The sequence below is a fragment of the Condylostylus longicornis genome, unplaced genomic scaffold (assembly GCF_029603195.1).
Source record: "Condylostylus longicornis isolate FDR11 unplaced genomic scaffold, ASM2960319v2 ptg000055l, whole genome shotgun sequence".
In the NCBI taxonomy this organism is placed as follows: Eukaryota; Metazoa; Arthropoda; class Insecta; order Diptera; family Dolichopodidae; genus Condylostylus; species Condylostylus longicornis.
Window position 1 is genome coordinate 13,642,381 of NW_026578024.1, and position 23,478 is coordinate 13,665,858.

A 23,478-nucleotide genomic window follows, 5' to 3' on the forward strand; every position below is an offset into this window, starting at 1 on the left:
ATTTTAAAGTTAATTTTTTTGTTTTTTTTTTTTTAGGAAATTTCAAATCGTAATTTTTTTTTCAAATTCCAATTAATTATTTTAAATGTACTTTGCTTTAAAAAAAAAAGCGTCATTGTATGTATTTGTGCCTAAATTTTTAAAAAAGAAGTCGGAAATAGTTAATGTTTTTATAATCAGGAATAACTTTTAAAAAAATGTGTAAATTTTAAACTGTTAAGAAAATGAATGAATATTTTTTAAGAGTAGCGTTTGAAGTTTTAAAAGAAATTTTAATTTAAGAATTAAATTCCTGAATTCATGCTGCAATATTGTTATAGAGACCCCATTGGTCAGTAAAATATACTTGTACATTTAACTCATTATACCTTTTAGAATATTGTGATTTCATGTTTTGATTTCGTGATTTGTGATTTCTTGTGAATCCTGCCGGTTTTAAAAACAAAAAATTCATAAACGAATATTCATTCATTTAAGATTTTAATTATGTAGATTCTCTAATAATTAGTATACGTAATGCTTAATAAATTAAAAAAAAAATTGTTACAATTACTCTGAAAATGTAATAAATTATTTTTTTTAAACTTTTGTAATTTTAAAATCAATAATAAATTTATAAGTTTATTAGGTGATAAATGAATTTTTTTTTTAGAAAATAAATTTTATGTAAATTTTTAAAAAGTATTCAACACAAAATTTGTGTTCAATAAAAAAAAGTTTGTTAAAAATATTTTTGTAAATAATGATTTTAATTTTTGTATAAAAAAATTTTTTTGTACATAATTTATTGTTTTATAATAATAATATATTTTTAGTTATTGTACGCAAATATAAAATAAAAATAAAAAAAAATATTATGTAATTAGAAAATTTTTAATTTTAATTATTAAAGCCTAATCGCATATCTCATTATTTTAGTCGCCAAGTGAGAAACTGTCATATTATATTTGTGTAATGTAATTCTTGAGTGAGAAGATATTCCGTATTATGTATCTTGGTATTTTTCCAAATTTACACAAAATTTATTCACTCAGTTTTTGCAGCTGGTTCAGTCAATAATTTGAGAAAAAATTCATAAACCTCATTGAAAAAATGAATAGCTAATCTAATCAAAAACTGAAATATCCAAATAGAAAATCAGAGAAATCTGTCTTGAAAGTAATCTGAAGTAATCTGTCTAATTTTGTAGAGGTCATTTAAGAGGGAAATCAGTTTATTTAAGAATTAAGAATTATGAATGAAGCAATTGAATCATCAATCAATTGAATAATTTCAAATGAGAATTCAAAGTACAACATGTTTGAATTGTTACTTCGGAAGAAAAAAATTTCATTTAAAATGTAAATTAAATTTATTTTACTCTAATTGATATTAAATAAGATTTTTTTCTTTTTGAAAAGAATTGCATTAAATTGAGACTAAATTATATTATTCCTAATTCTATTATAAAACTTAGAAATGAAATAGGAAACGTATAATGTATGGATATAATACGTAACATATTAGGATTTATCTTTTTTTCAATTCTTGATCATTTGCAGCTTCAAAATTTACTTTCTTCATAAATAAAACTGAAAAATTGAAAGGTACCAGAATTGAAAGAGCCCAAATATTTAAGTGAAATTTGTTTAAGATCCAAAAAATGTGGCAAAACACAAATATATATTACAAAATTTTCCACTATTATTGTATAGTAGCTATTATTATTATCATTTCAATAGTAAAATTTGTTCCATCATGAAATTCAGTGAAATTCAAGTTCTAAGAAAGCAATTTGAACAATGTCATGCGTCTAATTGAAGAATTTTATTCTAATTCTATTTGCATTTCAATTTATGAGAAACAGAGCTATTTTACCTCTGCTTCTAAATAAATTTTTAAATATTCCTACGTACTTATATTACTTATATTAAAGAATTAATATTCAACTTTTATATTAAAATTAAAAAAATATTACATGCAATATTTACTAACATCGAATTATATAAAATATTATATATCTACTTATGTAGAGCAATTTAAATAATAAAATTACAACTTCAAATGTTATGTTTGTTTTTATGATTTTATTTCAAATATTATGAAAAAATGCACCAAGTTACAAGGTTTAAAATTAAAAAAAAAAAAAAAAAAACATTTTTTTTTCTTTTTTAAATAAATTAAAAAAAAAATGTATACAATACAAAATATGTAAATTTAGTTTTTTTTTCTTTTCTTTTTCAGTTCTTAATTACTAAAGAATCTCTTGAAATGTTCAACACCTTTTTGATTTAAATCATATCCGGGTGCAACAGATTTACAATGTTCATACCATTTCATGACATTCTTATGTTTTGTTAAATCATAATTTGCAACTTCATATGATGAAACACTTGCTAATAATGCCAAATCAGCTAATGTTAAGCTATCACCAGCAGCATATGTTTGACCTTCTAAGAATATATCCAAAAATTTCATACCATCTTCCATTTTTTTATAATTATCTTCATTTGCTGGTTGTTTAGCAAAAACTTGTGGATAATAATAATCAGCAAAACGTTGATATAATGTTCCCATATCAAAGAATAATCTTTGATTGATTAATGCACGTTTTTTTGGACATTTTGGATATAATGAATCAGTTTTACCATATTTTTCAGCTAAATAGATCATAATAATAAATTAAAAAAAAAATTGTTACAATTACTCTGAAAATGTAATAAATTATTTTTTTTAAACTTTTGTAATTTTAAAATCAATAATAAATTTATAAGTTTATTAGGTGATAAATGAATTTTTTTTTTAGAAAATAAATTTTATGTAAATTTTTAAAAAGTATTCAACACAAAATTTGTGTTCAATAAAAAAAAGTTTGTTAAAAATATTTTTGTAAATAATGATTTTAATTTTTGTATAAAAAAATTTTTTTGTACATAATTTATTGTTTTATAATAATAATATATTTTTAGTTATTGTACGCAAATATAAAATAAAAATAAAAAAAAATATTATGTAATTAGAAAATTTTTAATTTTAATTATTAAAGCCTAATCGCATATCTCATTATTTTAGTCGCCAAGTGAGAAACTGTCATATTATATTTGTGTAATGTAATTCTTGAGTGAGAAGATATTCCGTATTATGTATCTTGGTATTTTTCCAAATTTACACAAAATTTATTCACTCAGTTTTTGCAGCTGGTTCAGTCAATAATTTGAGAAAAAATTCATAAACCTCATTGAAAAAATGAATAGCTAATCTAATCAAAAACTGAAATATCCAAATAGAAAATCAGAGAAATCTGTCTTGAAAGTAATCTGAAGTAATCTGTCTAATTTTGTAGAGGTCATTTAAGAGGGAAATCAGTTTATTTAAGAATTAAGAATTATGAATGAAGCAATTGAATCATCAATCAATTGAATAATTTCAAATGAGAATTCAAAGTACAACATGTTTGAATTGTTACTTCGGAAGAAAAAAATTTCATTTAAAATGTAAATTAAATTTATTTTACTCTAATTGATATTAAATAAAATTTTTTTCTTTTTGAAAAGAATTGCATTAAATTGAGACTAAATTATATTATTCCTAATTCTATTATAAAACTTAGAAATGAAATAGGAAACGTATAATGTATGGATATAATACGTAACATATTAGGATTTATCTTTTTTTCAATTCTTGATCATTTGCAGCTTCAAAATTTACTTTCTTCATTAATAAAACTGAAAAATTGAAAGGTACCACAATTGAAAGAGCCCAAATATTTAAGTGAAATTTGTTTAAGATCCAAAAAATGTGGCAAAACACAAATATATATTACAAAATTTTCCACTATTATTGTATAGTAGCTATTATTATTATCATTTCAATAGTAAAATTTGTTCCATCATGAATTTCAGTGAAATTCAAGTTCTAAGAAAGCAATTTGAACAATGTCATGCGTCGAATTGAAGGATTTTATTCTAATTCTATTTGCATTTCAATTTATGAGAAACAGGCTATTTTACCTCTGCTTCTAAATGAATTTTTAAATATTCCTACGTACTTATATTACTTATATTAAAGAATTAATATTCAACTTTTATATTAAAATTAAAAAAATATTACATGCAATATTTACTAACATCGAATTATATAAAAATAAGTAGAGCAATTTAAATAATAAAATTACAACTTCAAATGTTATGTTTGTTTTTATGATTTTATTTCAAATATTATGAAAAAATGCACCAAGTTACAAGGTTTAAAATTAAAAAAAAAAAAAAAAAACATTTTTTTTTTCTTTTTTAAATAAATTAAAAAAAAAATGTATACAATACAAAATATGTAAATTTAGTTTTTTTTTTCTTTTTCAGTTCTTAATTACTAAAGAATCTCTTGAAATGTTCAACACCTTTTTGATTTAAATCATAACCGGGTGCAACAGATTTACAATGTTCATACCATTTCATGACATTCTTATGTTTTGTTAAATCATAATTTGCAACTTCATATGATGAAACACTTGCTAATAATGCCAAATCAGCTAATGTTAAGCTATCACCAGCAGCATATGTTTGACCTTCTAAGAATATATCCAAAAATTTCATACCATCTTCCATTTTTTTATAATTATCTTCATTTGCTGGTTGTTTAGCAAAAACTTGTGGATAATAATAATCAGCAAAACGTTGATATAATGTTCCCATATCAAAGAATAATCTTTGATTGATTAATGCACGTTTTTTTGGACATTTTGGATATAATGAATCAGTTTTACCATATTTTTCAGCTAAATAGATCATAATAGCACGTGATTCCCATAATGCAAAACCATTATCAACTAAAGTTGGTACACAATGTTGTGGATTGATCTAAAAAATATAATATAAAATTAAATATTAATTAATTTATTATTAAAAGTACGTAAATTTAAGGTTCATAAATCGAATTTATTTAAGAACGATACGGGGCTAAATGATATTCATGTTAGTCTTAATCAAAGTTATGAATAATAAAGTAATTTATGATAAATTAATTAAAAATTGTAAAACATTATTAAATTCATATAATGATACGTTTGTAATAAGTCACTAGAAACGTGATATTTAATAACACCGTAAAAATTAATTACTTTTTATTGCATACTAAACAACATTATAATAATTTTAGTAATTATTTTTCCTACTATTTAACTACTACTACTAAAAATAAATTTTTAAATAAAAAATTATTCTATCTATTACAATATATCATTGTTATAGTAACAAATTATAACGCGACACCAGCTATACTTCAATTATAGTTAAGTAATTATATTCTAACTCGTTATTACACGTTTTCTCTTTGTTACATAAGCTAAATATTGTATTCCTCCCCCTTCCGCTTTAAACTGAAAATAGTACATGATAATTGTAATGGAAATTAATAACTAAAAGAATAAGGTGAAACTTTTAACATAAATGAATTATTTAAAAAAACTGGCCTTGAAAACGTTTATTGTAACAATTTTTAAGCGACTATAGATCGGCTAGTGTTTAAATAAAAGTACACAACATAAAATTGATTTCAACATTTCAACACGCTCTCGCATGACCAAGAATAATTCAATGTTCATTGAATTATTCTTAAATGCAGTATACATATAGGTACATAGATATGTACATAATATTTGTATGAAAATGTTACACCAGAATCTTATAAGAGCTTTAGAATTTCCATTCAATATACTGAATTTTAAAAGTTAGAACGTTCACATAACTAAATATGTTTAATAATAAATTGAAATTCCATGAATTTAGTAATCACTGATGACAATAATATTATTTTTTAGTTCTTTTGAACTATTGTCATTGAAAGTTACAATACTATAGTTATGCAATAAAGAAACGAGCCTGGTGAAACTCAAATATTAGAGTTGCATGCTACTCTATTCATATTGGAAATCATATAATTATTAAAATTTTTTATTTATTGCTTTGTTCTATCAAATAGAAATTAATTCTAAAAAAAAAATTAGCTAAAATGAAATTTTATTTTCCGTTCTACTTAATAATGAAATTATTTTGTTAAACAATTAAAATTTGATTATAATATGAGGAGACAATCCAAAATATCATTAGATAAATTGTTTTCAACTTAATTATTACATTATTAATTAGCTTAATTATAATGCGTGAAAATAATAAATTTTCTAAGGGATATTTGGCAATATAACTCTAGAGAAATCGAGATTGTTCAACTGAAAAACAAGAATATTAATGCTAAAAAGCAATTAGAACCACATATTTATGAAATTACGGAAAAGATTTGCAATTTTAACTATTAACTTTAAAATCTCAGTTTACACAAAAGTTTGGTTGAAAAAATTAGCAATCTTCTATAATGACTAACAAAATGTGTGCTTAAATAAACATGATAATTAAAAAAAAAAACAAAAAAAAATATAAAAATTTACCTTAACAAATTCAGGTTTTAAGTGTTCACCTTTCATTAAATCCAATTCTTTTAAATTTAATTCAACACCAACTGCTTTAGCTGTCATCAATACTGAACGGCATGGTGCTGATCCCCAAAGAAAATAGAAATCCATTTTTAAATTATTATTGGAATTTTCAACTTGATTAGCTAAAATTGAAAAAAAAAATAAAAATATTTAATTAATTCAATTAACACTGATAATTTTAATATTGTGTTACAGGAAGATATTGAACAGCCCATAGTACAAAAATAATTAAAATTTGAAATTGTGCGTATGAAAAATAAAAGTGAACCACTTTTATTAATGCATAATAAAATTGTAAAGGATAATTTTTTATTTATTATTATTTTTAAAATGGATAGTGCTTAAAAACTGCTTCACTGTTTTTTTGTATTTTTTCCCTTATTTCATTTCTTGTTTGTGATTTGTGAGGTAAATAAAATTTTTAAAATCAACACAACACACCGAACTGAATTTTAGTTATAAACTGACCATTGTAAAGTACCCTGTGTTTTTTTTTATATTTAAAATTTTTTAATTTTCGTTATTGTAATAAAGTAATGGACAGTGGACAGAAAAGAGTAAAAGAAAACATGAAGTTATAGGTACAAGCAAAAAAAAAAAAATAAAGGAGAAAAACAAAAATGAGAGAAAAATTTAGCGGAAACGTAGAGTTATTTTTGTGTACAAAAGAAAAAGGAGGAAAAAATAAAAAAATTTCCAAAATTTTGAATTTTTGCCTTTACGAAGTCTTTTTGAAAAAACTTTCATTAGTGTTGTCATTTGAAAGGTATCACAATTTAAAACATTTCTGAGAAAAAAATATATGGAAATTTTTATGAAGAATGTTGGATTTCTAGGAGTTGGAATGTTGAAATAAGAGTTTTCGGGGTTATTGATATTACATCCTTGCAAATCCTTGAAAAGAAACAAACACAAAGTGCAGATGCAACATTTTTCATCGAAGAAAGGAGGAAAGCACGAATGCTACTAACATGCCATTCCCTGGCAACCCATAGTTAGTTATATGTTTTACCACAAAAAATCGCACCCCCACCCGCCGGGACAGCAATATTTTCTAACCGTTTAAATTAATGCATGTGAGATCTTACTGAATGGAAGAAAATGTACATATGTGTACCTTTTGTATATAAAGTCTGTACTGAATCCTAAATATTTTAAATTTTGATGCTGTTCTGTTCCAATAAAGTTCTAATTCGGACAGAATACAAAAAATTGGAAAATAGATTAACAATTATTAGAAGTTCATAAACTTGCATGTATATTACAATTGTTTTCTAATCATTTTTTTCCAAATTTAATATTTGAAGTAATAATATAAACGGTAAGGCTTGAAGCAAAAGATAATAAATTTAATATAAATGCATCTGTAATGCCAAATATTTCAAAATATTATGTTAATAGGTAGTAAATGTAATATGTGGAATTACAGTAATTTGTAATAACATTATAACATAAGGTATGCAAATAATATTATTGATATTGAATTGAAATACAAGTTAATCGGGCATACCTTTAATTAGTTAATAAAATTTTAGTTTTATTATAACAAATATTTGGATATTATTTATTGTACACAGGGTTTTTCACATAAGATGGAATATGAAAATACATATGGCATTTTTCGCATGGTTTTTGAAAACATTTTACATGTTTTACTGGCAAAACTATGAGAGAAGAAAAGGTTATACGACTTAACTTTTAGATTTCATCGTAGCGCATCGAAGGAAAAATAACAAAAATTTTCGAGAAATTTCGAGTTTTGTAAAAAAACATTTCAAAAAAGAAAACAAAAATTTTGACTTTGACGAGCTGTATCTCCAAAACTATGGATCAAATCAAATTAAAACAATCAATCGCTTGCAAAACAAGTTCCTAATATTAACTCTACTCCGTTGTGTGATCCCGAAGTTATAAGCATTTATTTATATGCAAGAAAAGTCCGGTACCTTTTTTTTCAGCAGGCTCTAGCTCGAGAACGACTATATCTGCACACCACCCCTCCTCCTACATAAAAGTTTTTGCTAGAAATTGAACAAAAAATCATCCCTAAATTATTTGTCACCTAATGTGAAACAACTTGTATATGTATATACTTAAAATGCACACAAAATAAAGTCACCATCAAATAAGAAAACTCAATGTAAAATGAAGAGTATTGGTTTGGATTCTAAGTTTTTTAGACATAACCGTTTTGTTTTTTAAAGCAAATGTAAATTCATAAAAATTACATTGAAGCTCTCATTGAGTCCTAAAAAGTGTGCATAAGAGTGTGAACACACTGTGTTGTATCTTGCATCTGATACATGTAAACGTGTAAAAATTACAATTTTTGAAGAATTTTTGAATTAGTTAGAATTATGTCAATCCGAAAATTCGGTATTAATCAATTCAAACTTTAAAAAGGGGTTAAGAAAAAAAACATGAAAAATTCTGGAAAAAAAACAAAAAAAAATGCTCAAATTAACTGGTTTGGTTTATATTTAGATATAGCTTCCAAAAAGGCAACTAAAAAAAATTTTAAATTTTAAAATTCGAAACATACGATTGACAAGAAGAAAAATAAAATTTGATTGCTAAAAGAATAAAAATGTGAAAAGCACAAAAAATAAAAAAAATTTACAAAAAAAAACATGTTGCATGTTTTGAATGCTGCTTTTTCCTTTTTGCTTCTCTTGTGTCAGCGAAACGGAAAACAGTTCAGTTAATTACAATACACGCTTGAATTATGCATTTTGTTCTTCTTCTCATTTTGGCATATTCTTCTCATTTGGCATAAAAATAATATGTTTTAAATTTTCTGTAGCAAAAAATGAAAATTCATACACAAACACACACAAATATTAAAGTACAGTCCCCCCAAAAAATCAAAAAAAGTATATTCATTTTGTGTCAAGTGGTATAAAACAGTATATGATCTGTTTTTACGTACATATACACAATATTATGGTCACATCGTTACAATTTGAACCGGTTATTAGGCATGTGTTTTGGCAATGAAAAGAATTACTTAACTTTTATTAGGTGTACGTATTATATAACATAAAAAATGTGTAGGTTATTATGTAAGTAATTATGAATTTAAAATTTTCTTCAAAATTAATTTACAAAAAAATTTAAAATAATATATGTATGTATGTATGTAGGTATCAAATATTCTAAAATGGTACAATTGAAATGGGCGTCAAAACAATTTGCGTAAATGTCACTATTTTAGTAATAGCATTCTAGTAATACATTTAAATTTTAAATACTAAACTTCACTGTCTGTTATGTCTCTAAATCCTAAAATTTAAAATCTCAAGTCAAAGTTATATTCAGGTATATTATTTGCCCTTCTTTTAAGGGTTCATGTATTTGCACGCATATTATATTGTTATATAACAGATTTGTGACGATGTAATGCTGCGTTCATAATCATAACATGTAACACTACCAAATACATTAGCCTGTATAAAGGAGTGTGTCAGCACATTTAAGCTAGAATTATCTGAAGAGAGCTGATGTATTTCGTATGAAATTGGCACATTTGTTATTAATGCACAGCTTATTTTCTCTCCATTTCCAACAGTTTAATCAAATTCGATTTTACTGGAAAGATTTTTTTAAAACTACAATTTTGTTGTTAATTTTTATACTGTACTACTATAAAATACATAAAATTTTTGTAAGAATATTGTCAAATAAAGCGTAATAAAAAGCCCGCTTAATTTAAAAACGACAAATCAATGAATACTCATTTACTACGATAGATGGGTTTATACTGTTATATAGGAAATAATATTATAAAATCCCCACCATTTAAATTTTATAAATTAATTTTTATTCCTCAACAAACTTTATTTTAGTCTGAAACAGTTTTAAGTGCTATGTTTGCTTAATAGGAACATCTAAATCTTAAGCCATTTCTGTTTTTAAATTTTGGTACAATTAATGTGTGGTAACACTAGAATCTTAAAGCGCAAACTGCCACGAATATTCGAAAATACACTAAAAATTTAACATTTACTTTAATACATAAAATTTTTTATTGTTAGATTTGCAACTCATATGCCTATACTCTAGGGTTAATAGTAGATAAATAAATAAATGGACTCTTCAAAAAAACTTGTACGAGCATATAATATAGGTACAGATGTAGATGCCTACTTAAATACACGTACGTATACACAGAAATTTAAAAAAAATGTACAAAACAGTCAATTAAATAATAAAATCCACTTGTTATGTAACATAGAATGAACAACTGAAATAAAAAATTCAGATACAAATTATAAAAGTTAAGAAATATTTGTAAAGAAAAGCTCGTTTTCTTTTAAATTCGCGTTAACTAAAAATATTTATATTATATACTATCTACATAATATATATATATATATATATATATATATATATATATATATATATATATATATATACATGTTTGCAAATTTAAAACGCGGTTAAAATAAAATTAACACAATGACTTAACAAAAAAAAAAAAAAAATCTATTTTTGTATCATAAAATTGAAATGTTATGAATCATAAGACAAACTTTTAGAACGTTCTAATTTATAGCTTTTTATTACAGGTTTTTTATTTTTTATTTACAATATTATGTAATTATAATTGTACACACAAAAATCAAAAATAACCATATCGGGCAGTGGCTTCTTAAAAGTAAATATATAGGAAGGAAATAAAGACAGTGTCTAAAGAATACTTTGGATTTGAGTAGAAGGTAACCGTTCTCTCTTATATAAAGAATATTGAAGACTCTATATTAATAAACGCTAATCCCTTTTGGTTCATAACAAAAAGTTAATAAATTATTACTCCCGAGGTTGCCGCTATTCTTGTAATTTTAAAAAATTTTTCAAACAATTTATTTACAGGTTCTTAAAATAATAAATTATTCCTCGAAATATAGATTCATACCTCGTTAGTGTTAAGTTATAAATTTGGTGTTTTCAAAATATTATTTTGAATCTAAGTTTCCAACTTTGAATTAGCAAATTATCAAGAAGTTTTGGATGTGTTATAATCATCTCTTCATGTCAAATATTAGAATATTAGAATATCTAAAACAGCAAAACTGCTTTCATTTGCAATTCTATTGTTTTTCTATTAAGAACAATTTGTATTTAAAGAGCTAATGTTAATGATTTCAGTAATTTATTTCTTTTATCTATGTACATCTACTACAATTATATTACAATACAAAGCTATAATATTTTATATAACGCTTAAAAGTTTACTATTGTTAAATTTGAAAAAAAAAAACCAGATTCAACTTTAAATAGCAGGCTTTAGATTTATTAACAATATAGTGTATAGAAAAAACAAAATTTTCTAAACTAAAATCTAAAAAGTTATTTATAAGGATTAAAATTTATTGACATTTATTTTAAGATATTTTTGAAAGAATTACGAAACACCGGTTTTTTTAATCGTGCTATGTGATAGCAGAATAAAATTTATTCAAAAAACTATTAAAAACTTAGTTGTATTAGTAAATAGTATTAGTATATATAGACATTTTTATATATAAAAATGATTTAAGAATTTAGAAAGAGCTTTTGTCCTAAAGATTTCGAAATACATTTGATTTAACGTTTTTATACGACGTTCAATGAAATCATAGTGCCAGTGTAAAAAATTTCATGTAATATTTTGGAAAATATGATAATATTCTCTTAAAATACATTCTTGTAGCAGTAATTTAAATAAGCTTGACCCACTTAAATTACAAAGTGCTTTCTAAGAGATTTTCATGTTCTCTTGAGGAATTTCATGCTTCGATCGACTTCCTTTGGTTTTATTCTGAAGTCATTCTATTCTTACAACATTTTATACAAAGGAGTCATATTGCCAAAGTCATTATACTAAAACATATAATTTTTTAAGGCAACTCCTATTGCAAATCAGCGATTGATGGTTCAATATAATTTTTGGAGCAAGTTGTATATTGAAATTTCGACATACTACAAATATTTATTTTATTTTAGAATTTGTAAATTGCATTCGAGAAAACAACATTTAAGACTACTGGTCTGTAATCTTGTACACATTATATAGCCATGGCTATATCATGTATACATAACCAAAAATAAAAAGTTTGGTCAAACCAATGGTTTGTATTGTAGCACTTTTCCCTTCAACAAGTGAAAATACTGCTTTTAAAAACAGTCTATGTATACCTATCACACTATTAAAATTATTTACATTCATATACAAAACTATTTCTAGAATTGCATATATTTAGGATGAACGATTTATGCAGTCTTTGAAAAAAAGCAAAAATAATATAAAGTGGGGTTAACATAATGCTCGATTTTAAGGGTTAATTGTGTGAGTTAAGAAAAATAATTATATTTTTTAATGTCATGGAATTTACCGTTAACTTTTTGCGTTTATAGAAATTCGAAAAAACTTGCGGTTTCAGAAATATAAGGTGTCAAAAATGCAAATTTTATAAATTTCAAGAGGCCATAACTTGAGAGGGGGTGGAGATGGAAAAAAATTTTCTTCTAACGAAATGAACTACTTGTTAATGTCTAAAAGCCCCTAAAATTTCAAGCTCCTAGAGGCTGGGGTCTAGAAGAAAAACGACATCAAAAATTTGGAAAAAAAGGACTTTAGATAACGGTAAATTTGAGCGGCCATTTTGTTTTTCTAAAGTTTAACTATAGTATACCACGGTAGGGGAAGCACGCCGCTGCCTTTCTGCGTTTGCAAAATTTCAAAAATGCTTATGGTTTCATTGCAACAAATAGTTAAAATAGGTAATTTTTAGTGCTTTGGGGGGGTATAACTTCTAGAGGGGGGGAGATAGGTAAAAATTTTGTTCTACGAAAATAAGTTTCTAGTAAAGATCTATATACGTATTAAATTTCAGCTCTCTATCTTTAAGAATGTAGAAGTTTTGTAAACAGACACACGGACAGACGGACGGACGGACGGACGGACGGACGGACGGACGGACGGACGGACGGACGGACGGACGGACGGACAGAGTGAAACTAATAAGCACTTTTTTTCAAAAAATTTTTGGAAAAGTGCTAAAAAGTGTCTCATACGGGTATAAGTATATAGTAAAACAAAAATTATACATTTCAAAATTATTTTCACAATATTTTATATCATGGTTTGGAATTAACTCCAAAAACAAGTTAAAATAATATACATAGCTACTTACAAAGATTTGGTTAAAATTTCAAATGATATTAGTTTGGAATTTTAATGATTTTATAATTGCTATTAATTTTATTTTAACTTAATATGTATGTACACAATGTACATATTAAATTCTAGTATGTCAATAACATTACGTCATATTTTTTTCGCCATTATTTAGTTTTTACAAATAATCGGTGATCATTAATATTATAACTGCTAAAGTTCTTCCTAAATTTCTTTATTTGTTTAACTCCATTATTTTTCCAAACGAATTCTACTCTCCATTGACTTCCAAAATGCAGTAAATACGATATTAAAACACAATTCAGCTTATAAGTTTAAATTGCTGAATTGTGTATTAACAGCGTATTTACTGCATTTTAAAAATCAAGGATTATTCTCTAAAGTAATTCAGATTCTAGAATATAATTTTGAAAACTTATTATCTAAAAATATTAAAAATTAAATTAAATACAAATTAATTTTTATCAATACCTACTCTTATTTACTTTAAATTGATAAAATGGCATACATACATATTCTATATAATTTAAATTCTGTTATATACATACAAATATTACTTATTTACTTAACACATAAGTGTTGTTTTAATATCAGTTATTAAAAATAAGTAAACAAGTACAATTATTTTATTATCAGCTCATGTTTATTTGAGATAAATTAAAAAAATCCACTGATAATTCAACATCCAATAAAAATGTTTAAAAGCATATTTTTTGGAGTGATTTAAAATTTTCAATAAAAAAAAAAACAAATTTTATTGATTGCATAATTTTTAATAAAATTTCGAGAACTATGCACCCTTTTAAATGCGGCATAAATTTATAATTTTGAATTTAATTTTAAAAGGTATTTTGCATTTACTTATTTGAATTCGGATGAAAACAAAATGGGATGCATTTACTAAACCAAAACCAGCGTTTTGTTAAGTAATTTTTGCAAAAAAGCAGTCTTTTTAGTAAAATATTTTAATGTGATCAGTACAGAAATTTTATTGTGCGGACAGAAACAGCTCACGTAAATAAAACTGTTTACAAAGAGAAGGGGGTACAATGGGCAATTTAAAAAAACAAATATTCAAGTATAATTATAAAAGATAAGAATATCGAAAGCATTTAATATTGAACCTACACAAATATTGGTGCAAATACAATATTAATTTTACATATCTTGTTAGAAAATTTATTAAAATAATAAAATTCCGTAGGTTGCGGAAATAATTTTTCACCCAAACAACTTACTTTAACAAAATACAATTGAAATTTAGTCTAAATACCGATTTACCCGTTGATTACATACCAAAAAATATTAACATTTTTCTCCTAAATCTGCATGGTCCTACAACGAAAAATTATTGCAATATTCACAACTAATCTTCAACCGCCTGTTAAAAAAATCTTGTGTGTAGGTGTAAACACTGGTTAATGCGAAAATGTGAATTTCTTTTCTGCACTTTTCCATTAAATTGTACTCTAAATAAGTAACTAGAGTATTTCTTTACTTTTCCATATTTTAAAAAAATTGATTATTCTACCAAAAAAAACTTCCGTAAATGGAATAATTGAATAAAAAATGTTGTTCGTTAAGTTAAAGTACGGATTAAAGAAAAAAATCGATTTGTCTTCTGATAACTTGGGGTCATTGTCTTCTGCATGTTTTTCTTTTCTTTTCTCCAACATTGATTTATCATCATTATTTTCCGTAATTTTTATTTTCATGCTTTCACATTCTTTAAAATATTGTAGAGCAAAAATTAACAATAATATAGAGACAAAAGTTTATGTTTAAATTTACCGCTAGTGGCGTTTATGTACACATACAATTTTAAATTTCAGATCCATGATTTTTAAAAGCCGGTTACAATTTTTTATTATAAAAATAACGAGTATTGTTGAAATTATTTTAATGATATAAAAAATGTTATAAAAGTAAAAAAACAAATTTTGAAACTAAAATTGAGCTCAAAGCAAAAAATCTTAAAATGCTTTGGAAAATTTTCTACATCGTCCAAACTGAATACAAAACATAAAATTCTCAAAATCTTTACACTGATCTCAATTTTTTTTCTTCAATACGACACACACATACATATATCAAACGTTGGTATATGTACAGCTTAAGCCATAAATTCTGTAACACAATTGCATTTCAAAGGTAAAACAGTATTGTCGTTGATGTTCAAAAAGAGTTTATATTATAGCATAATCGGAGTAATTTTTTCAACATTAACATGATATTGAGCAGTCATGTATGACTAGTTTTAATATTCGTAAAGTATGAATTGTGGTTGGAGCATTTTAGCACATTATTCGAATAATAATGCTCTTATGTCATTAATGCAAAAGCAATTTCAATTTTATCAGATGCTTGATCTTTACTTCAAGTAATGAACCCAAAATAAGTAAAGTTGCACTATTGAATTTCAGTATATAATCAGTTTCTAATAAATAAGTATATGTCAACCGCCTGCTCAAGAGAGCAAATTTTAATTAATGAGGAATAACAAAATGTAAAGCAAAACTTATTTTGTCATTTCCATTAGATTACATTGAATTTTCAAAATCTAGATTCTTGCTGTTATAAAAAAAAACATAAAAGCCTTCTGCCTTCTAAAACGAAGTTAAAAATTTCTCTCACATGACTAATAAACTGACTATGGTGAAGTCTTATTTAAAACTTCTTTAATATTATGCAGCAAAATGGAGCAAATATTTTCAAAAACTGCAACACTATAAGCAATTTTTCTTTCAATTCAAAATCAGGGATTTATTCACAATAGATATAAGTATGAATGCTATATGCTTTATGCATAAAAGTATACTTCTACTTTATACTATGTACCTTTAATTTAACTGTAAATTTGTTATACATTAAATACATAATTTTGAATAGATCAATGCATAGTAAAGCTAAGCTACTTTATTTATGTATGTGTGTATATGCGGCGGTAATTGCGGCTATAGATATTGTTATACAGAATATAATAAATTTAATGGTTGAATTGGTGGGCGTTTTAAAATTATTCAATGAATTTATAAGTAAAATGAAAAATAATTTAGGAATGCATTTTTTATTACAGTAATCTGCTTTAGAGATCATGAAAAATTGGAAATTGTTTTATTTTTTTGTTTTGCTCGTGTAGATAAAATACTGGAAGTCTACTTAAAAGGTAGTAGTGACTTGACCAAAAATTAAACGAGTGAAAAATAAGTAGTGGTACTAAAAAAAAAGTTTTTTTTTTCTACATCACTTGCCGGTAGGCGTCGTTTTTTATTTTTTTGTTTTTAAATAATTTTTTTCTGTTTTTACGTCTCGACAAAATCTAATAAATAAATCCTTTAAAAGTCATTATGGAAACCTGTTATTGACGTGGCGTATAAAATATTTAAATCAATTGAATATTTTAGATAAAAATTTGGTATACATACAAATAAATTCCTTATATATTTTTTTGGGAAATTTTTTATTTGTTCAGGTTTTATTTTGAAAAGAATGCTTTTTCTATGTGGTTACTGTTTTCACTTTGAGTCATAGGGCTACAATATTCTCTTACTTATTAGATAGTTTTATTTATTTAGAAAACAACTTAAGTAAATTTTTTTTTGAATGTTGGCCAAAATTTTGTTTAATTACTAACTCCATAAAAGATCGTTAAGAATATATTTATTTCGAAATTAGATCTATAATTAAAAATTAATGTTAAATTTAATATCCAATTAAAAGTTATGACAATAATAGCTATCTTAACAGAATATGTTTATTCACTCATGACAAAACAAGCTTTTTTGATTTTTGATATCTCTACTAGAACTTAATATGAATCAACTTTCTAGAACATATTTCGGAATTGAATGATTTAATAAATTTTGATGAATTAAGCATCAAATCAATTTGAAATATTTATGGGTACACTTGATACAGCTTATTAGTCCCCTTGTCACTTGTCAGTATGGAGACATACACAAATGATTAGATATAAGTAGATACGTACGTATCTAGCACTGTTCATTTTGAATAGATTTATTGCTTAAAAAGTGTAATTGGTACGTTTGTGCATTTATCCATTGAGCTCGATCCACTCATATAAACTAATGTCATATGTTCCATTTTTTGATATGTCATGTTATTTTAACATTATAGTGGATTTTTTTAACTTTAAGCAATTATTTGCAAAATTGACCATAACAAATTTTTTGGGGGATGTTATTTTCTTTTCCCACAAGCAACTATTTAAAACAAAAATATGATTTTTCATTTATGATACCTACATATACACATATGTATATAATATAATCACTTATGTATATATGTAACACAAATTTCATCTAAAAATAATCAATATTTGAGAAGAATAAAACTCGTAAGTCGTAATAGGTCTACTTCATAAGTTGCGTTCATAAAACACTATTAATATACACATACATACATACATACTTATAGCAATTTTAAAAAATGTTCAAAACAATCTAAATATGAATTTTATAATAATAAAAAAAAAACACTATTTTTTGTTGGAACAATTCCAATTTGCTTACACAAATCCAATATTGGTCTTGGATTTCTCTTAAATTCTATAAAAAATTACTTTTTTAAGCACAATTTTATAATTTTAATCAAAATATTATTTAACATTTTAAAACACATTTAATAATAAGAAAAAACATCACTCAAGGGTAAAAAGTCATAAATTTAAATTAATTTAATTAAAATAAATAAAAAAGAAAATAAGAAGAAAAACTTACCGAAAAAAAAATTAATTGAAAAGTTTACACTAAACACTTAGAATTTATTCGAACAATACGAAACGATTCAACAAAGTGAACTGAAACTTCAAACGGAATAACTGAACATTTTATATGAAATTGTCGTTTTATGTATTAGCCGGCCGGTATTTTCTCTTCTCCTCACCTACTCTTTCTATAATTTTATTAAAATTGTTCTGTGGAGTGTGGATTTTATATTTATTTGAGTAACATAACAGAAATTAAAAATATTAACATTAAATATCTATATGATTATATTGTACAAATTGAGGAGAGAAATTATTATTGTATTGTGGAGATTTTATTTTGGAGCTTTTAAAATAACAACCTGTTAGTGTTTACACAAGATGTTATATTTAACAGTTTTTTTTTCCAATACAATTTCAATCAACCAACTAATTAAAAAAAATTGCATTTGTAAAGTGACATACCATATTCATAAAATCATAAAATGACATAAACACACATACATACCATGCAGATACAAATAAATGAATTTTGTTTAGGGAATTGGAAATTCGGTATTATTAATGATGTGTGGAATGTATAATTTATAAGCGTATATTGTTGATATTAACTTGATTTGCCATGACATTAAATAAATACTTTTATACTTGTAGAATTTTATCTCACATTATTAATTAACAAATAAGTATGATTTTCAAATTTTGTTTTGCTAGAAATACAAAATAAAGAGTTCAGAATAAATTTATTTTAAATACAAAACATCTAAGTAATTCAAAATTGAGATCTAGCGCATTGGTTCAATTTTTAAATATTAGGTGTGAGAGGTTTTTTGATTTTGCCCTTGGCACCATATCCACACAAAAGCTGCTACCCCAATCTTTTTTACTTTAAGTAATTTAACTGGTATACAAACCAGTTTTACAACTTGATATTATTTAACGAGACACTATAACAAAAGAAGTATCCGAACGCCAATTCGGAAATATTACCAAATCAAAAAATAAATGCACTACACAGTATTACAAATATGTGCAGTGCATATGTGTGTACTTAAATATGTATATCATCTTAATTAAGTTTATTCATTTCTGTGAAAAATTTAGAGTGATTTTAATATAGATTATTGTTACCATTTGTGATGACCCCGCAATTAGAAACCATTTAAAAGTGATACAAGTGAAATTAGTCTAGATAGAAGCTGTTTTTACTTTAAAGATTTTCTTTTAAAACCACAATTAATAACAAGTACATATACATATATATATATATATGTGTATGTACATAAGTACTTACAAAATAAAGTATTTTCTCATTTAAAATTTTAACTCTGCTCCATCTATATAACACATACTAATGAGTTTACAAGTGTTTATATAAATGTACTTCTTAGCTTTTTTTTTATTTTAATACAAAACTTTTTAATTAGGTATTAAATACACGATAATCAAAATATAAATGGGGGTTAGCGTAATTTATATAAAGTTAACTATTATCTATATGTATGTAGTAAATTTTTACTTACATATACACACAAACAACCTTACATTACATTTTGTTTAATATGGAATATTTTAATTTAGAAATTTAGAATTCTTAGTTCTATTCCGTGTACACTGAACTACCTAAGCTAAAGTAATATTAACATTATGTAATACTTATGTATATAAGTATGTTATGTACATAATATATCAGTAATATTTTCTATTTGCATAAAAGTGAAGGCTTGGTTTTTTTTTTACTAACATAAAATTATTTTAATGAATAATGGTGGTAAGAATAGTTCTACGGGTTGTGTTGAGTATTTCAATTGATTCTAATTTAGAAAATTAAGAATCAAACTGGGTATAAGAAAAGTAATATACTTAAATATGTTCAAAATAATGAAAACCAAATTTATTGTTAACCTATGGTTTTTTATTGCATTGAATAATTTTTGCTTCTACAGCGGAGTTTTCACAATAGAACAGTTTAATATCCTCAAAGATATTACCAAAATCTAGTAAAAATTTTCGATTTTATAAAATTTTCTAGTTTATCTGAAATTTCTCATTTAAATACAGTTATATAATTTTGAAGAAACAGATGTCTGCAATCAACTACTCGAGCCGACTCTATTAATCAAAAAATTTTCTCCATAATTTTTTATTTTCAAACTAATATTGTTATTCAAAGTGTCTATACACTCTCATGAAATTTATTTGTCATTCTATAAACAAATTTTAAGAGTAATTTTAAACAAAACGTTGAAAGTTCCGAATTGATAACAAAAATTTTTGTTTCTATTTTTATTTTTAAACAAAAAGAAAAAAATTATCAAGCTGGACTGATAAAACAAACATTAAAGACTCTTACTTCTACAAAATTTACTCTTATCATTAAAAATATTATTTAATCTTTACATTAATTATAAAGCAAGTAGATTTACTTTAAAAAATTAAAATAAAAAGAGAAATTATTTTTTCTTTCTCCATTTTAAAATTGTCTACCTGAAGGTCATACAAAAATATTGTTTTTCGAGAAAGAACTTTTGGAATAATATTTTCTGATTATAAATTAAATAGTCTTTAAAGGAAACAGTAACTTTTATTAGATCACACACTAGAATTTCCTGAAAAATTCCGAATACTAAATTTCAAAATAAACACTCATAGGTATGTGAAAATTATTATACTATAAAATGAAATGAATACATAAAAAAAAATTATTAAAACCCAAACAGAGTTCAAGGTTCTATGATTTACAATTTTACCAAATTTTAACTTTTGTCATACCTATCTTTTAAAAATTTTTACATTCTTGTGCTCGTATTAAATGACGCATATTCCGGCAAGGAATTCCCAAAAAAAAATTAATTTATCATGTTGAACAATGTAACAAACTGACTAAAATCAAAACTGCGTTCATTACATATTATAATGTAGAAGAAGAAAATTTTGAAGATCACTTACTCACGTAATTTATGATACGAACAAGAAAATATTCAAGCGATTTTTAAAATGTAGACCTTCATGAGTACAATCGCACTTTTTACATTTTTTCTAAAATAAATTAACACTTTCGAATTAATATGCAAATTAAGTGTCTCTTGCTAAACAGAAACACATTAACGAATATTAAAGTGTTATACAGGTATATGGTTTAACATTAATATATAAATAGATACATAATAGACGTTTGGTATGTCACATAGGTAGTAAACGTTGACTTCTTTAACCATAATATGTTGGGGAGTGATATTAAGTTTTGGCAAATATGGATAAAAATCAACAAACAAAATAGTTTTCAATTTTTTTAGCGAAAACATAATAAAAAATTTTAAATAGTATGACTAAGACTATTCAATTTAGAATAAAATAAAATTAATAACGTTTTGAGCATACAAAAAATTATTGACTACAATAATAAAACTTTAATAACCTTTGTTTATATTTTGATGGGAAAAACCCAAATTCCACAATTCTACACTTGTTTAGAATTTTAACATAACATTACTATAGAAGTTTGCGGCTCTTTTTTAAAAACCTATTCTGAATTCCGATTTCCAATATTACAGATTTTTTTATAGTGTTTATTATTGTACTCTTTATTTGCATTCAAGAGCCAGTGTAAAAGCTTATTTTTTAAAAAATGTAGTAAAATCTGCAATATTTAAAAAGAGAAGAAAAATTATCGTTATAAAATTCTACAAATTGTTGCTTGCTAAAAATAATGTGGCGTGAAAGAAAATACTATAGTGAATATGTTAAGGATCCTAAATTTGATTTAAATGAGTAGTAATTTATAAAAATTTTTGGGAAAATGTAGTAGATTTGTTATATTATATGAAGTAGATTTGCAACGAAGGTTTTTATTTACTCTTTGCTGTAGCTTTATCATAATACGTATAGTATAATATAACTATACTATAATACTATACTATAATAATACTCTACCTACAGTATAATATATAGTATTTACTATAATACTATGCATGTTTATTAATGTATTTCATTATTGTATTTTAAAATATAAAGTGTGAGTGCGGATAAGTATAGTATATTTTCTCTCAGTTGATTGTTGAGTAGAAGTAAACAACACATTTAAATTTCTGTTAAATTATTGAAAAAAAGTATGTAATGTAGGTTCTTATTATTTGTGGAACTTAAAATTACTAACATAATTTTTACATTAAGTAAATGAAACAACGAAAATTATAATGAAGTAGAATTACATACTACTTTATATAGGATGTAAAACGTAATGTGTATTGCAAAAAAGTGTTTACTATAGAATTATTTAATAGTAATTAGTCTAGTAGTAGAACTATTATAGTAAAGTATAGTATTTACATGTCAACATACATACCACTATATTATTTTAAATTTCATGATGATTTGCAAATTTATAATGAGCGAAAATTTCATAATACATGTACATACATGCATACATATGTATTGAAAAAAATACTACATATTATAACATATTGTGCTGTACATCTAAATCATGCTATTTTTGCTATTGCGATTCATTCAATTTATTCTTTATTAGATTTATTTCATAACAGTTGGGATCATTCTTGTTGAAAATGATTGTTGTAGAACATAACGAATTCTCTCTCCACATTACTATTGAATTTTTGAAGAGAATACTTGTATTGGAGTCTGTTCCATACATTTAAACTGCAGTTTGATATTAATTTAGGAAATTTTTTTTTGTTGAAAGTGTTAACACATTTTAGCTGAAATTCATGTATGTGCCTTATCTATCAGTACATACTTCTGCATTTTCGATATGAATTATGAACAAATTTTCATAAGAAATTCATCATTTATTTTTAAATATTTTATGAATAGTCGTTATCATAACATATTTTAACATACAACATAACATATTTTATGAGTTAACAAGGAAATGACAATGTACTTCGAGTGCTCATTTTTATATTTAACGCAATCGGAGTAGCTAAGTTCATTTTATCGAATTATTTAGTTTTTTGATTTTTATAATTTACTAATTTATTAGTTAGGAAAATAGTTACCCATATAAGTAATTTATTTTCTTAAACAAAAATGTTGAAATTTTATGCAAATTAACAAAAATTTTATTATTTTGTATTGTTAAAACTT

General features: G+C 24.2%; 3 protein-coding genes across 3 annotated transcripts in view; 1 reads left to right on the forward strand and 2 right to left on the reverse strand.

Annotated features, from left to right (window-relative positions):
- LOC129611800 (cadherin-89D) overlaps positions 1 to 459 on the forward strand; it is a 54,955-nt gene extending 54,496 nt beyond the window's left edge. Inside the window, exon 17 of the mRNA XM_055525147.1 lies at positions 37 to 459. Coding sequence (XP_055381122.1) covers positions 37 to 53 — 17 coding nt within the window. The 3' untranslated portion in view covers positions 54 to 459. The remainder of the gene's footprint in view (positions 1 to 36) is intronic.
- Positions 460 to 2,046: 1,587 nt separating this feature from the next.
- Positions 2,047 to 2,652, reverse strand: LOC129612086 (glutathione S-transferase 1-1-like). The gene has a single exon (XM_055525575.1). It carries the CDS (start codon positions 2,650 to 2,652, stop codon positions 2,227 to 2,229), a length of 426 nt encoding a protein of 141 aa, XP_055381550.1. The 3' UTR covers positions 2,047 to 2,226.
- Positions 2,653 to 4,164: 1,512 nt separating this feature from the next.
- On the reverse strand, positions 4,165 to 18,535 carry LOC129612089 (glutathione S-transferase 1-1-like). Its single transcript, XM_055525582.1, has 3 exons — positions 18,386 to 18,535; positions 6,419 to 6,588; positions 4,165 to 4,835 (listed from the first exon to the last, which is right to left on the reverse strand). The coding sequence occupies exons 2-3, from the start codon at positions 6,551 to 6,553 to the stop codon at positions 4,341 to 4,343; spliced, it is 630 nt and encodes a 209-aa protein (XP_055381557.1). The 5' UTR covers positions 6,554 to 6,588; positions 18,386 to 18,535; the 3' UTR covers positions 4,165 to 4,340.
- Between the last annotated feature and the right edge of the window lie 4,943 nt (positions 18,536 to 23,478).